Source organism: Salmo salar, chromosome 10 (assembly GCF_965601325.2).
Source record: "Salmo salar chromosome 10, fSalSal1, whole genome shotgun sequence".
In the NCBI taxonomy this organism is placed as follows: domain Eukaryota; kingdom Metazoa; phylum Chordata; class Actinopteri; order Salmoniformes; family Salmonidae; genus Salmo; species Salmo salar.
In genome coordinates, this window is record NC_138300.1 from 104,726,843 (window position 1) to 104,744,253 (window position 17,411).

Genomic DNA, 17,411 nt, shown 5'->3' on the forward strand with positions numbered 1-17,411 from the left:
GTATGATGTTATATTTTCTCAATTTCTATCATAGATCAGACTAAATGTGAGGTGTGTATTATTGAGATCTATGTTTGTGGCCCAATGATTATGGTACATGATTTGATTCAGACCTCAACGGGGCAATGCCTCCTGCCTCAGTCCATCAGTTTATGCAATAACAGATTCACCAAACACAATGGAACCCCTTGCTTAATTTGTATACTGCCAAATATCAGATGGTGTGAAGTTGGATTACAGGGTAACTTTATAAAACTTCTGTGAAATTTACACATTATGCACACCGATAGTTCAGCCTAGCTGTGCCCAATCATCTGCCATGATGAGACAGTCCCTCCTCATGTGTTCTTTTTATTTACAGCCTAACGAAGACCTTCAGGTCGAAACCGTTGCACAATAGAACTATGGGAGTAATCACCAGTGTGCAGGTATCTATTTTTTCTCATCATTTTACTTCTTGTACCCTGCACCTGCATGTTACTGGATATGCGTACACTACTTCAAAGCTGATTTAACATATTTTCTTAATTTGGGATGACATACAGGGATCACTTATGTATCAGACGTGGGTAGTATTTGGAGAATTCGTAAATCCTGATTGATTTTATGATCAAGTGGACATATGGCCCGCTGTCCACCAGAGCAGACCCCAGCATCACGTCTGTTATCCCTCACCATGGGTGATAGGGGGCCCAAGGAATCATGGGTAAGGCATTGCTAGGGGGTCAGAGGTCACAGTCTATCACTGTAGGCATCTTTCTCTTTTTGCATTGGGTTGGAAGGGAGGGAGGGAGGGGGCGGGCGGAGCGGGGACTCGTGGTCAGGTCAAGGTTGAGAGAACCGCATGTTCCCAATGGAGTAGTCTTCTAGGAGTAACTAGGACTGTTTCTGGTCAAAGACACCTTCAACAGGTTGCACGCTAGTTTGTGAAAAAACTTTAATCTCGTTCCAGCCAGGTTTATGCTCTTTTACGCAATGGAATGCTAAGACACAACACGTTAACTTCAACTTCAATTTAAATGGTACCCTGAGTGTATGCGGTTATCACATTTTTAAATAAACATCACATGGTTTATATCTGTTTTATCGCCTATTTGGAAAGATAAACTGTTCTTTCTCGCACAGCCTCTTGCTAATGAAATAAAACATATAGCCTTTTTGAAGGGTAAAAAAACAAACAGGCTTTCTCACAAAATGGCAGATAAATATATGCCCAGGTTTGAAACCCTTAAACTTAAGATACGTAAGCTTTCGCCATCTTCAAAGTCTCTCCAACTTGACACGTTTAGAGTGGATGATTGATTTAAGTCGTACAGGATTACAGTCTTACGAAGAGTGAGGAGAAAAAGAAGAGTTAGCATTTTCCCCCTACTAAAGCCGTCCCTCGTTGAATTGGGGAATAACGGAAACTGATGCAGACACACGTGGAGGAGGGAGTGCTGAGCTCTGCTGAGTTGGTGAGTTGGTTGTGAGGAATGGATGTGGTGTCAGTATCGATATTTTCTGTTTATGGCTGTTTTGTCAGGGATGCCAGGAGCTCTGTGGTTCAGACTGACTGGGCTGCAGGCCCACAGACAGGCCTCTGAGAGATTCATGGCTGCCTATGTGGTTGGGGAAACACAGTAGGCCACATAGTAGACCACATACATCCAAATATATAGAGATTTTTATGTACAATAGTAGTATTGACAAAATGTATTGTTAGATCAAATTCCTTTTCCACTTGTGTAAAAACAACTGGTCAAATTCATTACTATGCAATTATAATTAGATTCACATGCAATAATTACTATATCGATACACGACTTTAGCGCATTATAAAGAGTAACATTTTAGGATCCAGCTGAGATTTACCTTGAGATTTACCAATAGGGAATTTGGTTTATGAGTTTCAACCAATAAGAGTACTTGTTGAATTTATAGTGCCATGTCACTTCTGATACTGAAATATGATTTACTTTAGTTTAAAGTTGTTAATCTCAGTCTTTGGAAACCTCTTCCTCTGTGTACTTTTCAGCAGAATGCAGGTGTCGTTAAATGTTATTTTCAAGATAGACTGAACTGAAGGGAGGTGATGTGAGGTCCTTCTGTGGGTTGGAAGAGGCAAGGAAGGTGTGTGTGTGTGCGTGCGTGTACATTGTGTGTGTGCTGCTGGCAGATGTGCAGGGTTCTGATTTTACAGGATGTTTTTGGGGAATGCTGTCGGGGTGACCCCGGTCCCCTGTACCCACTCAATTACTGACCATGATGATGTGTTTAAATCTACATGATGCTCTTGGTAATGTGTAGCATAATGTACAGTACCAGTCAAAAGTTTGGACACACCTACTCATTCAAGGATTTTTCTTAATTTTTGTATTATTTTCTACGTTGTTACTACATGGAATAATGTAGTAACCAAAGAAGTGTTAAACAAATCAAAATATATTTTATATTTGAGATTCTTCAAAGTAGCCAGCCTTTGCCTTGAAGACAGCTTTGCACACTTTTGGCATTCTCTCAACCAGCTTCATGAGGCGCTCACCTGGAATGCATTTCAATTAACAGGTGTGCCTTGTTAAAAGTTAATTTGTGGTATTTCTTTCTTTAATGCGTTTGAGCCAATCAGTTGTGTTGTGACAATGTAGGCGTGGTATACAGAAGATAGCCCTATTTGGTAAAAGACCAAATCCATATTATGGCAAGAACAGCTCAAATAAGCAAAGTGAAATGACAGTCCATTACTTTAAGACATGAAGGTCATCGCTATGATGAAACTGGCTCTCATGAGGACCGCCACAGGAAAGGAAGACCCAGAGGTACCTCTGCTGCAGAGGATAAGGTCATGAGAGTTACCAGCCTCATAAATTGCAGCCCAAATAAATGCTTCACAGACACATCTTAACATCTACTGTTCAGAGGAGACTGCATGAATTAGGCCTTCATGGTCAAATTGCTGCAAAGAAATCACTACTAAAGGACACCATTAAGAAGAAGAGACTTGCTTGGGCCAAGAAACACACGCAATGGACATTAGACCAGTGGAAATCTGTCCTTTGGTCTGATGAGTCCAAATGTAACATTTTTGGTTCCAACCGCCGTGTCTTTGTGAGACACAGAGTAGGTGATCTCCGCATGTTTTTCCCACTGTGAAGCATGGAGTAGGAGGTGTGATGGTGTGGGGGTGCTTTGCTGGTGACACTTTCAGTGATTCATTTAGAATTTAAGGCACACTTAACCAGCATGGCTACCACAGCATTCTTAAAAAAAAAAAAAAATGTTATTTCACCTTTATTTAACCAGGTAAGCTAGTTGAGAACAAGTTGTCCTTTACAACTGCGACCTGGCCAAGATAAAGCAAAGCGGTGCGACGCAAACAACAAGGAATAGATGAGTGTACAGTCAATAACACAATAGAAAAAAAGAATCTATATACAGTGTGTGCAAATTGTGGGCTATACTCGGCCTTGTTCCGGGATGCCTTGTTGGTGGTTGGAGATATCCCTCCAGTGGTGTGGAGGCTTTGGCAAAGTGGGTGGGGTTATATCCTACCTGTTTGGCCCTGTCCGGGGGTATCATCGGATGGGGCCACAGTGTCTCCTGACCCCTCCTGTCTCAGCCTCCAGTATTTATGCTGCAGTAGTTTATGTGTCGGGGAGCTAGGGTCACATCTGGAGTATTTCTCTTGTCTTTTCCGGTGTCCTGTGTGAATTTAAATATGCTCTCTTTCTTTCTTTCTTTCTTTCTTTCTTTCTTTCTTTCTTTCTTTCTTTCTTTCTTTCTTTCTTTCTTTCTTTCTTTCTTTCTTTCTTTCTTTCTTTCTTTCTTTCTTTCTTTCTTTCTTTCTTTCTTTCTTTCTTTCTTTCTCTCTCTCTCTCTCTCTCTCTCTCTCTCTCTCTCTCTCGGAGGAGGAGGAGGAGGAGGAGGAGGAGGAGGAGGACCTGAGCCCTAGGACCATGCCTCAGGACTACCTGGCTTGATGACTCCTTGCTGTCCCCAGTTCACCTGGCCGTGCTGCTGCTCCAGTTCCAACTGTTCTGCCTGCAGCTATGGAACCCTGACCTGTTCACCGGACGTGCTACCTGTCCCAGACCTGCTGGAACCCTGCCCTGTTCACCGGACGTGCAACCTGTCCCAGACCTGCTGTTTTCAACTCTCTAGAGACAGCAGGAGCGGTAGAGATACTCTCAAAGATCGGCTATGAAAAAGCCAACTGACACTTACTCTTGTGTTACTGACTTGTTGCACCCTCGACAACTACTATGATTATTATTATTTGACCATGCTGGTCATTTATGAACATTTGAACATCTTGGCCATGTGCTGTTATAATCTCCACCCAGCACAGCCAGAAGAGGACTGGCCACCCCTCATAGCCTGGTTCCTCTCTAGGTTTCTTCCTAGGTTTTGGCCTTTCTAGGGAGTTTTTCCTAGCCACCGTGCTTCTACACCTGCATTGCTTGCTGTTTGGGGTTTTAGGCTGGGTTTCTGTACAGCAGTTTGATATATCAGCTGATGTAAGAAGGGCTATATAAATAAATACATTTGATTTAAATTTACAAATGGCGTGAGGAGGTAAGGCAATAAATAGGCCATAGTAGCGAAGTAAATACAGTTTAGCAAATTAACACGAGTGATAGATAAGCAGATGATTGATGTGCAAGTAGAAATACTGGTGTGCAAAATAGCAGAAGTAAATAAAGTAAATAAGTAAATAAAAAATATATAAAGTTGAGGTAGGTAGATTGGGTGGGGTATTTACAGATGGGCTATGTACAGCTACAGCGATCGGTTAGCTGCTCAGATAGCTGATGTTTAAAGTTAGTGAGGGAAATATAAGTCTCCAGCTTCAGCGATTTTTGCAATTCGTTCCAGTCACTGGCAGCAGAGAACTGGAAGGAAAGGCGGCCAAAGGAGGTGTTGGCTTTGGGGATGACCAGTGAGATATACCTGCTAGAGCGTGTGCTACGGGTGGGTGTTGTTATCGTGACCAGTGAGCTGAGATAAGGCGGAGCTTTACCTAGCATAGACTTATAGATGACCTGGAGCCAGTGGGTCTGGCGACGAATATGTAGCGAGGGCCAGCCGACTAGAGCATACAGGTCGCAGTGGTGGGTGGTATAAGGGGCTTTGGTGACAAAACGGATGGCACTGTGAGAGACTGCATCCAGTTTTCTGAGTAGAGTATTGGAAGCTATTTGGTAAATGACATCGCCGAAGTCGAGGATCGGTAGGATAGTCAGTTTTGCGAGGGTATTTTTGGCAGTGTGAGTGAAGGAGGCTTTGTTGCGAAATAGGAAGCCGATTCTAGATTTAATTTTGCATTGGAGATGTTTAATATGAGCCTGGAAGGAGAGTTTACAGTCTAACCAGACACCTAGGTATTTGTAGTTGTCCACATATTCTAAGTCAGAACCGTCCAGAGTAGTGATGCTAGTGGGGCGGGCGGGTGTGGGCAATGAACGGTTGAAAAGCATGCATTTGGTTTTACTAGCGTTTAAGAGCAGTTGGAGGCCATGGAAGGACTGTTGTATGGCATTGAAGCTCATTTGGAGGTTAGTTAACACAGTGTCCAAAGAAGGGCCAGATGTATACAGAATGGGGTCTGCAGCGATACGCCACACCATCCCATCTGGTTTGCTCTTAGTGGGACTATCATTTGTTTTTCAACCAGACAATGACTCAACACACCTCCAGGTTGTGTTAGGGCTACTTGACCAAGAAGGAGAGTGTTGGAGTGCTTCATCAGATGACCAGGCCTCCACAAACACCCAACTTCAACCCAATTGAGATGGTTTGGGATGAGTTGGACCGCAGAGTGAAGTAAAAGCAGCCAAAAAGTGCTCAGCATATGTGGGAACTCCTTCAAGACTGTTGGAAAAGCATTCCAGGTGAAGCTGGTAGAGAGAATGCCAAGAGTGTGCAAAGCTGTCATCAAGGCAAAGGGTAGCTACTTTGAAGAATCTCAAATATAACATATATTTTGATTTGTTAAACACTTTTTTGGTTACTACATGATTCCATATGTGTTATTTCATAGCTGTGATGTCTTCACTATTATTCTACAATGTTGAAAATAGTACAAATAAAGAAAAACCCTTGAATGAGTGGGAGTGTCCAAACTTTTGACTGGTACTGTATATGCACTGTGGGGGATACAGGGTTATTTATTCAGCCGATGATATACCGTAGTGAAATATAAAGTTGTTGTACTTTCCGTGAGGGAGAAGAAACAGTGAAAAATCATTTATTAACCTGTTTGTCTTTTTTTGCTGCAAAATTCATTTTTTTCTTTTCTTGAAAGATGTTAAATTTAATGAGCATCTTTCTGTTTTTTATTCCCTCCCAGTAAAATTGGCATATTTAAGAGTCAAAAGGCCAACAAAAAGTATTTATTTATAGCCTAAAGAGGTTGAGGTTCCTTTAACTTGAAATAACACACTATGCATATGTGCATGCATGGTGTAGTATCAGTGTTGATTCATTATTACTATGTATTATAGGCTACATTGTATTGCTTGTAACAATAACTCCAGACTGATACAGTATATGATGAACAGGCTCGTGCATGCTGAAAGCACATTTGAAGCTGGGGATATCCTTTCTTTTGCTGTTCAGAGCATCCGTGAATGAGAAGACAGATTCACTTTTGTTTGGATAGGGGGTGTCCCTCCCTCCACGCTTCATGTGACAAAAAAAAGACCGCCCCCCTTCAATTCCCATGGATCGAATAACAGACCCCCAGCTTCAAGACATCTGTTCCCCTACAAGAGAGCGTGCCCCACATTCAGAGCTGTGACCGACTGTCTGTCGTGGTACCCTACATTTGCCCGTGATTATCACCCGAAAATGAAAATAGACGTTGACCCAAACTCACCCTGCTCTTCTTTTCGCAGTTTGTAGACCGGAGGGAATCGGAACGAGGATTTTGCCTGCTCTCCATCACTCGCGTCCGAGCAGAGAGAGCAACCGCCGAGCGTCAGCCCGGTGCCATAGAGTAGAAGATTTATTTTTGTCTGCCCTCTTGCCGGGACTTTCGCATCCTCCGCGTCTGGCTTGGAGGGTGAAGGACAACGAAGAGCGAATTAAAATATCGTTATATCTGGTGTGAATATTTAGCCCTTATGGACATTTATTTTCTCGCATTCAGTCATCGTTAGAAGACGACTGTGATAATGGAGTCAGTGGAAAAGGAGTGTGGAGCGTTGGGTGGATTATTCCAAGCTATCGTCAACGACATGAAGGTACCAGAGCTCGATGAAGTCGACAGTTTTTTCCCGACCTATTGCATGGATAATCTTACTCAATTTGCTGCCTTTGTTTCTTCTCATATTCCGTACCCTCTCACTGGCTATGAGAAAGGATACATTGTGATACATATTTTTCCTTTATGTTATTTGCCAAGAGTGTGCAGATTTGTAGGGAGCTGTTCTGATGACGACCAACATGTCTTTGAATATAATCAAGCTGTTGATAGTTTATGAGTTAATATTTGTAGGTTTTAGGCTACAGAATTTGTGTTGTGCAATATTTGTTATACAATTATTCCATTGAAAATATGACTTAGCCTGTACTTTTCAAGAATTAAACATACTTTAAAAGGAAGTCAATAACTGAATATCAGAATAATGACTGAATAGAAAAGACAGTGTTCCAACTGATCCACTGCTAAATCAGTAATTGTTACAACAAACAACTGTAATTGTGGAGGTCTTATTGGATATATGGCAGCTCACTAACCTAATCATAACAAAACATGACAACTGCTGTGACACACACTGATCACATAACCCATAACATGTTTTTAGTTGTTTGTGTGTGTGTGTGTGCCTACACATTTTCCAGTGTCTAACATCAGGCCAATAATGGAGAGGGGTTAAATGATTCAATTTGGCGACCCCTTCTCATCCAGGAAAGCAGCTCTTTGACAAAGACATTATGTGTCAAATGAAATGTCCAGTTTGGCCACTAGGCCGTGGTCCCTGTTGACCATGGCCTGGCTCGCAAGATTATGGTCACAATGCAGTGTCCACCACCAAAGATTATGTCTCTCTATATAATTAGATACAGGGAGGGGAACCTATTCAGGCCAAGCAGGACAAGTTCACATAGGTCGAGCAGTGGCCTGGTTTGGTCTGTTGTACAACAGATGGAAAGTGTGAACAGGCATGGTAATATGGAGTACAAGGATAGGCCAGAAATAGGACTAGGAGTTTTTCTTGACCACACGATCTGACCAGGAACAACTCTCGGCCCCAGTTATAAACTATATAAATATAGAAAGTGTCACATGATCTGACCAGGAACAAGTCTTGGTCCTAGTTATAAACCTTATATATATAATGTGTGAGTGCATATATAGAATGATTTCTGTTCTTCCTCTCTCTAGGCTTCTCTGCCTCTATAAGAGGCTCAGGCTGGGATCCAAACCTGAAATTATAAAGTTGAATTTGAACTCAATTACTTACCAGGTTAAGTAAGGTCATGTCATCAGGTACACAGTATTATGTGTGTCTATTGATAAAACGTACGTCTCTGAGTATGTGTGCTGATCTAGGATCAGGGCCCCCCTGGTCCATTCATTATAATCTAAAAGGCAAAATATATCCTATATCAGCACTCCTACTCTGATCCCTGATATTGATCATCTACTCACAGTTGCTACCTCGCCATGGCCACTCGATAGCCTACCTTCTATTTATGGGGCGTAGTTTGTCAAGCACCTTAAGATGCTCAATGAGATCAGCACTAAATATCAGCCTTTCATACATTATTCTTTTGTCGTTGTGTCTATGGGAGAAAGACAACATTTAGAGAAAGGGACCTATTAATAATCAGCTGGAATCAATGGTCCAGATACAGAAAACCTTACTCAGCAGTCAGGTCATCTGGCTCCTATTCATTAGGGCATGCAATGGAAAACATCAAGTGTTTTGCAACGGATAATGTAAATTAGCGTTTCTTATTGAACAAGTCCAAGTAGTCCCTCCCTGTTTCAATCAGTTTTCTACCGTTTGTGCCTAATGAATACTACCCTGGTGCATAGTGCTTGACTTCCTCCCGGGCCAGTCAAGGAGAGAATTAGCCGTATGGCTGAACCTGGTGTAGGCTAGGTACACACTGTCAGTGTCGTAGCCTGTTGAGAGCTAACTCTGCCAGTGTATCACTGACTCCCCTAAATCCAACAGTGTAACATGACACAGACAAGCCGCTAGCACCTGATGCAGTTGCACCTGCTCTGCTCCCTTCAGATGAATTCATTAACTGAGGAAGGAAGGATCTGCCTGGATTTTGGGAGCTGTGTTTGTGTGTGTGCATCTTTCTTCACTGCGCTGCATGGATATCTTAACCCTGCATTCACCCTGCACCCTCAGCTGTCCTGTCTCAGCCTACTCCTGCCGTTGTCAGGAGGCGTAGGGCTGAAAAGCTAATTAGCCACCTGTTGCAGTCCAGTGAAGACAGACGGAGAATGGCGAAGCATGGGGAAAACATTTTAATAGTGAAACTTGATCACTTTGTGAGAAGTACATTTTCTCATAGAAAGATATCTTGAAAACAGGGAATGGATATGATGACGAGAGAAATAGGAGTTGAGTGAATGATCTGGGATGTTTCTTTTGCCTATTTTCCCCTTTCTCTGCAGTCTTTTCACTTCTCTGCAAGAGAAGCTGGTGAATATGTACATAGACAGCCTGTGTCCCTCTCTCTGGGCTCTATGAGGCTCAGGCTGGGCTCCGATCCTAAGCGTGTTTTGTGTTTTGGCTGCTGCTGGGGCCTGGAGGGAGGGAGGGAGGGAGGCAGGCTGCTGCTGGGGTCTGGAGGGAGGGAGGCAGGCTGCTGCTGGGGCCTGGAGGGAGGGAGGGAGGCTGCTGCTGGGGCCTGGAGGGAGGGAGGCAGGCTGCTGCTGGTGCCTGGAGGGAGGGAGGCAGGCTGCTGCTGGGGTCTGGAGGGAGGGAGGGAGGGAGGCAGGCTGCTGCTGGTGCCTGGAGGGAGGGAGGGAGGCAGGCTGCTGCTGGGGCCTGGAGGGAGGGAGGCAGGCAGGCTGCTGCTGGGGCCTGAAGGGAGGGAGGGAGGCAGGCTGCTGCTGGGGCCTGGAGGGAGGGAGGCAGACTGCTGCTGGGACCTGGAGGGAGGGAGGGAGGCAGGCTGCTGCTGGGGCCTGGAGGGAGGGAGGCAGGCTGCTGCTGGGGCCTGGAGGGAGGGAGGCAGGCTGCTGCTGGGCCCTGGAGGGAGGGAGGGAGGCAGGCTGCTGCTGGGGCCTGGAGGGAGGGAGGCAGGCTGGTGCTGGGGCCTGGAGGGAGGGAGGCAGGCTGCTGCTGGGGCCTGGAGGGAGGGAGGCACACTCTTAGAAAAAAGGGTTCCAAAAGGGTTCTTCGGTTGTCCCCATAGGAGAACCCTTTTGGGTTCCAGGTAGAACGGTTTTTGGTTCCTACAAAGGGTTATCCTATTGGGACAGCTGAAGAATCCTTTTAGGTTCTAGATAGCAAATGTTTTTCTAAGAGTGCAGGCTGCTGCTGGGGCCCAGGCCTGGAGGGAGGCAGGCTGCTGCAGGGGCTCAGGCCTGGAGGGAGGCAGGCTGCTGCTGGGGCTCAGGCCTGGAGGGAGGCAGGCTGCTGCTGGGGCTCAGGGCTGGAGGGAAGCAGGCTGCTGCTGGGGCTCAGGGCTGGAGGGAGGCAGGCTGCTGCTGGGGCTCAGGGCTGGAGGGAGGCAGGCTGCTGCTGGGGCTCAGGGCTGGAGGGAGGCAGGCTGCTGCTGGGGCTCAGGGCTGGAGGGAGGCAGGCTGCTGCTGGGGCTCAGGGCTGGAGGGAGGCAGGCTGCTGCTGGGGCTCAGGGCTGGAGGGAGGCAGGCTGCTGCTGGGTCTCAGGGCTGGAGGGAGGCAGGCTGCTGCTGGGGCTCAGGCCTGGAGGGAGGCAGGCTGCTGCTGGGGCTCAGGGCTGGAGGGAGTCAGGCTGCTGCTGGGGCTCAGGGCTGGAGGGAGGCAGGCTGCTGCTGGGGCCCAGGCCTGGAGGGAGGCAGGCTGCTGCTGGGGCCCAGGCCTGGAGGGAGGCAGGCTGCTGCTGGGGCTCAGGCCTGGAAGGAGGCAGGCTGCTGCTGGGGCTCAGGCCTGGAAGGAGGCAGGCTGCTGCTGGGGCCCAGGCCTGGAAGGAGGCAGGCTGCTGCTGGGGCTCAGGCCTGGAGGGAGGCAGGCTGCTGCTGGGGCCCAGGCCTGGAGGGAGGCAGGCTGCTGCTGGGGCCCAGGCCTGGAGGGAGGCAGGCTGCTGCTGGGGCTCAGGCCTGGAAGGAGGCAGGCTGCTGCTGGGGCTCAGGCCTGGAAGGAGGCAGGCTGCTGCTGGGGCCCAGGCCTGGAAGGAGGCAGGCTGCTGCTGGGGCTCAGGCCTGGAGGGAGGCAGGCTGCTGCTGGGGCCCAGGCCTGGAGGGAGGCAGGCTGCTGCTGGGGCCCAGGCCTGGAGGGAGGCAGGCTGCTGCTGGGGCTCAGGCCTGGAAGGAGGCAGGCTGCTGCTGGGGCTCAGGCCTGGAAGGAGGCAGGCTGCTGCTGGGGCCCAGGCCTGGAGGGAAGCAGGCTGCTGCTGGGGCTCAGGGCTGGAAGGAGGCAGGCTGTGTGTCCTCAGGGAAATCTGATCTAGCATGATTCCTTAAAGAGCAGGTACACTACCTGCCCTCCCACACACCCCAGCTTTGCCCTGCAGTGAGTCAACTGTATTTTCAGCATGGTTAGGTAAGAGAGAATATACAAGCTTGATTGGATGATGATGTATTATGTTGTTCTGAGTCATATGAATGAGTCATATGAGAAGGCTGAGCACAGAAGGTGTTCCAAAGTGCTGGTCCACTGGAACAAACGGGGGGGGGGGGGGGGGGGGGTGTGTGTGTGTGTGTGTGTGTGTGTGTGTGTGTGTGTGTGTGTGTGTGTGTGTGGTGCCAAAGGTTTTAACTAACATTTGATTCCTCTTTCATCCAGAGTTCATATCCAGTGTGGGAAGACTTCAGTGCCAAGGCCACTAAACTACACTCCCAACTCAGGTGAGACCTTGAATCTTTACTATCTACAGTATGTCTGAGACCGACTATCATGTCCTATTCCATCCCACCTTCAATAGATGCAAGTTGGCATTTATTGGGATGACATATGTACCGGAGGCAGCTCTGCAGGGTAGTCACTAGCTGGCACAGCCACAAAGTCATAACATCGGATTTTAAACCTAACCTGAACCCTAACCTGAGCCACACTGCTAACCTTATGCCTAACCCTAACCTTAAATTAACACCACTAAGCTAATTCTGTTTTCATACATATTCACAATATACTTTGCACAGGTCTGTCTCCAGGACAAGATTAATCTCAATAAATGTGAACCTGCTCAGTAGACTGGCTACTCTAACTGTCCAGTGTTGACATTCTGGTCTATTCATAGTTTCTAGTGGCTGTTGAGGTTGGATACTGACTGCTGTGTCCTCCTGTGTACTTGTAGGACTACAGTTCTGGCAATAGTGACATTTCTAGATGCCTTTCAGAAGGTGGCAGACATGGCGACCAACTCAAGAGGTAAGGAGAAAATAGCAAGATGAGGACGGGACTCTTAAACAGTAAAAAAAAATGTGGTTTCCTATCTGTCTCTTTTCGTTTGACTGCACTAATCTGAAAACACAGGAGAGGTGAGACCAAAACCAACATAATTGATTCCTATGTACTTTTGCTTTCACTTGTCTAGTTCTTTCACACTGAATTAATAAAATAAGAAGAGGGAGAAGCCACTTCAGACTATTGGGAAGCAAACTGTGTCTGATCTCTGCAGTATGTAGGCTCTTTGCTCTATGAAGTGTTCCTTCCTCCACACTGTGTCTGATCTCTGCAGTATGTAGGCTCTTTGCTCTATGAAGTGTTCCTTCCTCCACACTGTGTCTGATCTCTGCAGTATGTAGGCTCTTTGCTCTATGAAGTGTTCCTTCCTCCACACTGTGTCTGATCTCTGCAGTATGTAGGCTCTTTGCTCTATGAAGTGTTCCTTCCTCCACACTGTGTCTGATCTCTGCAGTATGTAGGCTCTTTGCTCTATGAAGTGTTCCTTCCTCCACACTGTGTCTGATCTCTGCAGTATGTAGGCTCTTTGCTCTATGAAGTGTTCCTTCCTCCCTTGCTTGAGATAATCAATCAGTGATCTATCATGACATGAATGTAGGAAGGATACATTTCAAGAGTATTTGAATAGGTCTTATATACAGAGTCCATTCTCCAACATGAAGAACCATGATGGGTGAATCTACATGGAAACAGCGCAATAAATTGATCAAGCTGAGCTTATTGTATGTAGGGCTGGTGATGGGGTTGTGTTGTGATCTGCTTGGTCACTGTATGGAGCGGCAGACAGATCCTCTGTAGAGCAATGATTAAAACAGTTTTCCACCCGGTTGATCATTGAAAGCAGTATTTAGGTGAAAAATCTATACACACACAGATGCATGCATGCCTGCATTGAATCTCTCTCTCTCTCTCTCTCTCTCTCTCTCTCTCTCTCTCTCTCTCACTCTCACACACACACACTCACACACACACACACACACACACACACACACACACACACACACACACACACACACACACACACACACACACACACACACACACACACACACACACACACACACACACACACACACACACACACCTAATGATAGTTTGCTGAGCATCTACAGATGGACTATCCAAATATAGTGTTACCATGAATAGGGATACACCAGCTAATAACCAAACATATGTCTCCATCACTGATGAGGCTGCATCACTAAACCTAAAGTGAGCTTAGGTGCTGTAACAATGGGCCGCCAGGTGTGATGAGGCTGGCCAATGGCCCACACATAAAAAGTCCCAGTATATCTGTCATCCTCACAGCAGGCGAGCTCTCAGAGGGGCTGGATCCTGGCAACCTGAACCTGTTCTCGCTAGTAATGTTCTGACTGTGTCAGGGCAACTATTCAGAGAGAGAGAGAGACGTATTACTTTAAACGCTTACAGATAGGACATGATTCAAATCTCTATCACTCATGTGCCAACTCACACTCCAATCCCTCTTCCAGTGACATTAGCTGTAGGATTAGACAGACATCATGGAATCCATGGCAGCAACATCCGAATGTGGCACATACAAACAGTATGGAGAGAGATGTTCTAAAGATTAAAGAACAATGCCAGGCACGCTCAATCAAGCCCAGATAAAATATTTGAAATGATTTCAAATAGTATTTGAACTCAGGTCTAACGGAAGACACACAGCATCCCACTGATGCCTGTGTCTTTGTAAAGTAGATGGAGGTTTTGAATGTTTGTTTCTGGATTATTAGCAATATGTCAGTGAACCAATTCCATTCCATTTGTCCTCTGGGAGCCCTTTTGTGCTCAGCGCCAGTCAGCGGACTTCACAACTGCAGCCATTCATTTGGAAGGAGGAATGTCGATATTTATTTTAACCGGCTGGTGCTGGAGAACAAAGACCCTTGAACTCTCACTGCAGGCTGGATAGTGGTTTGGGTCATTTCACCTCCCCCAGTTGATGGTACTACCGGGTTCTCAGGGTTCTTCTCTACAAGTGTTTAAATTGCTGGTTCAAGTCAGGAAGATAAAGTTATAACAGTGTTGTAGAGAGCGAGAGAGACAGAAAGAAAGTATGAGAGATAGAAAGTGTTAGCCTGTGTGTGTGTGTGTGTGTGTTTATTAGTCTGTGTGTTTGCGTGTCTGTGTGTGTGTCTGTCTAGGGGTTATTGCGCCACAGGGATCTGCTCTGTGGTATGTAGTGTTGGCCATCAGGCCTGATTCCCTCTCAGCATCAGGGGACGGACCACAGCTGCTGGCACAGCTGGAGATTTCACCACGTTCTTCTCCTCTAATCTAGCCCCGACACACTCACCCCATAACCCCTTTAACTCACTACCCATCTTACACACTTACAGTATTCTCTCACTCCATTTACTCATCCTGTCTTCTGCCTCTCATTCTGTACTCAACCAAACACCCACCTGTCACTGTTCTCCCACCCATAAGTTGAGAGAGGAGAGGGAATGAGAGGAGAGCAAAGCAAGAGGAGATGAAGTACTGCTTGGAAATGGACACTGGGTATTATTGGGAAACAGTCTATTTATATCACCATAATCACTGACAGGAAAAGTCTCCTGCATCTCCCTCTCTCCTTCTTCCTTTCTCTTTCTCCGTCTCTCTCACAATGTATCTCCAACCAGCTCTCTCTCCTTTCTGTCCCTCTATCTCTCTCTGTCTTTCTCTGTCTCTCTTTCTCTATGTATCTTCACCTAACTCTCTACTTTCTCTCCCTCTATCTCGCTCTGTCTTTCTCCGTCTCTCTCTCTATGTATCTCCACCCAACTCTCTCCTCTCCATCTATCTCTCTGTCTTTCTCTCTTCTTTCTCCATCTTGGTCTGGGTTCAAGTCTGGGCTCCCAGCCATGTGCCATGTTTTGAAACTTTATGTGCACGTTGATGACGCCACTGTCTGTGTTTGTGAAACAGATGGGGTGGTCGAACGCCGAGCACGTTGCCATGTGTCTGCCAGTGGTGTGTAAGCCTGATGTTTCTGTGTCCAAGTCCATGTCATCAGTGGGCTGAGCTAACTCAGCCTAGCATCTGCCTTCAATAAGGTCCTTAATAACCACAGAGTCTATTTGCTGAATGTATTAAAGAAGGCTGTTAATGTAAGATGTTTCCTCCCTCTTTTTGCTGTTTGACTCGGTTTATGCTTGAGGTCCTAATGTGAGTGTGTCTTCAGTGAAGGGGTTTAGTTTTGGATGGGTTGGTTAGGACTTCAGAAAAGGATGTTGAAGTGTGTGTTGGACAATGTTTCTTCATCCAGGTTTCAGAATGATCTGACATACTGCCTGATGAGTTGATAGGATATACCTCTGTGTACAGGGGTTCGTATGGGTAAGTAAAGTTAGCCTGGATTTTAGACTGGGTGAGTTAGTCCTCCATATTGTGATCAAGGTGAGCGAGGCATTCACATTTGGGAGAAAGTGAGTTACTATAGGTCCCCAATTCCCCATATTTAGATGAGAGAAGGTGAGTTCTCCATATATGGGTAAGTGAGGGAGAATGGGGAAGTTAGTGACAGACAGTGAATGAGGGTGGATGGGTTGGAATTTCCAAAGCTCTCTGGAGGGAGGGAGAGGGAGAGAGAGAGGGAGGGAGAGAGGGAGGGAGAGAGGGAGAGAGAGGGAGGGAGAGAGAGAGGGAGAGAGAGGGAGGGAGAGAGAGAGAGGGAGGGAGGGAGAGAGAGAGGGAGAGAGAGAGAGGCGTACAGTTAATCCTCTTATAGCTCCAACACACATAACAGAGTGGGTTTCCTCTCTTCAGATTAACAGAAGCAGATCCCATAGCTTTAACATACACACTACAGTCTGCTGATCACTGTCATGGGAGGTGTGTGTTCATATACACAGTACTGAAGCAGATACTCTTTTCAGATGAATTCACACACACAATTGTCTAGTCAATCAATATACGCAGATCAGCATATGCTCTCCCTCCCTTCTCTCGTTCTCTCTCTCTCTTTCCTAGTAGATCAGTGTGTCAGTGAGGCAGTAATCCTGCTTGGTCGCTGTGCTTCTCTGGGTTGGCAGATGGTACAGATATCCTTGCCCGTCATCTGCACAACCTGAAGATTACTGTCAGCTTTACCATCATAGCAGTGGAGCTATTGTTTAAAAAAACAGAGTGGGCCCTTGTGATATGGGGATATGAGTCTAGTTTTATTTGGGGAGATGGAGATGTAGGAGTGTGTACTAGCCTGGTTCCAGATCTGTTCATGCTGTCTTGTCAACCCCTATGGTCATTGTTGGCCAGACTGCACAAACAGATCTGGGACCAGGCTAGGAATGTACTGTATATAGCCTAGACACAATCTGTGTTGTGTATAGGCTATGTTATATGATGTATGTGTAGACTCGAATATATATGGGACCGGATGATTTAGATGTGGACATTGTGTGCAGGTCATTTGTTGTTGAATACATGGTTGTTGCGTGATGCTCTTCACCGTGGCATACTATTCCTACTGATGGTATTGTATTGCCTTGTATTGTATTGCTCTTGAGTCTTGAATGAACACCATCGTTACAGCAGTCTGTCCGTCCGTCCGTCGGTGTCCGCCTGCCGGTCTGTCATGGCTGTGGTGGCTCTGAGTTCCCATGTGCTTTCAGAAGCATTAACCTCAAGGCCTGTGCTAACCCGCGGTCTCCTCCTAAACCCCGAAATGAACGATTCCAATTATTATTATTACTACAGAGAACGGGAGGAACGGAGGGAAGGGGAGAATAATACTATAGAAGGAGAAGAAAAAAAGTATCTTGGCTCTGTGTAAGGAACACTCTGCAGGCGAATACCAAGCAAAGAAGACAAACATGAGAGTTGAGGAGAACACTGTGTTCAGCT

At 46.3% G+C, this 17,411-nt stretch overlaps 1 protein-coding gene across 2 annotated transcripts in view; it reads left to right on the plus strand.

Moving 5' to 3' along the window:
- The first annotated feature begins 6,709 nt into the window (after positions 1–6,709).
- LOC106561401 (protein MTSS 2) overlaps positions 6,710–17,411 on the plus strand; it is a 37,308-nt gene continuing 26,606 nt past the window's right edge. The window contains exons 1-3 of one of the 2 annotated variants that reach the window (XM_014125346.3): positions 6,710–7,223; positions 11,940–12,001; positions 12,451–12,524. In XM_014125346.3, coding sequence (XP_013980821.2) covers positions 7,155–7,223; positions 11,940–12,001; positions 12,451–12,524 — 205 coding nt within the window. In that variant the 5' untranslated portion in view covers positions 6,710–7,154. The remainder of the gene's footprint in view (positions 7,224–11,939; positions 12,002–12,450; positions 12,525–17,411) is intronic. The other variant, XM_014125343.3, reaches the window with a different exon arrangement.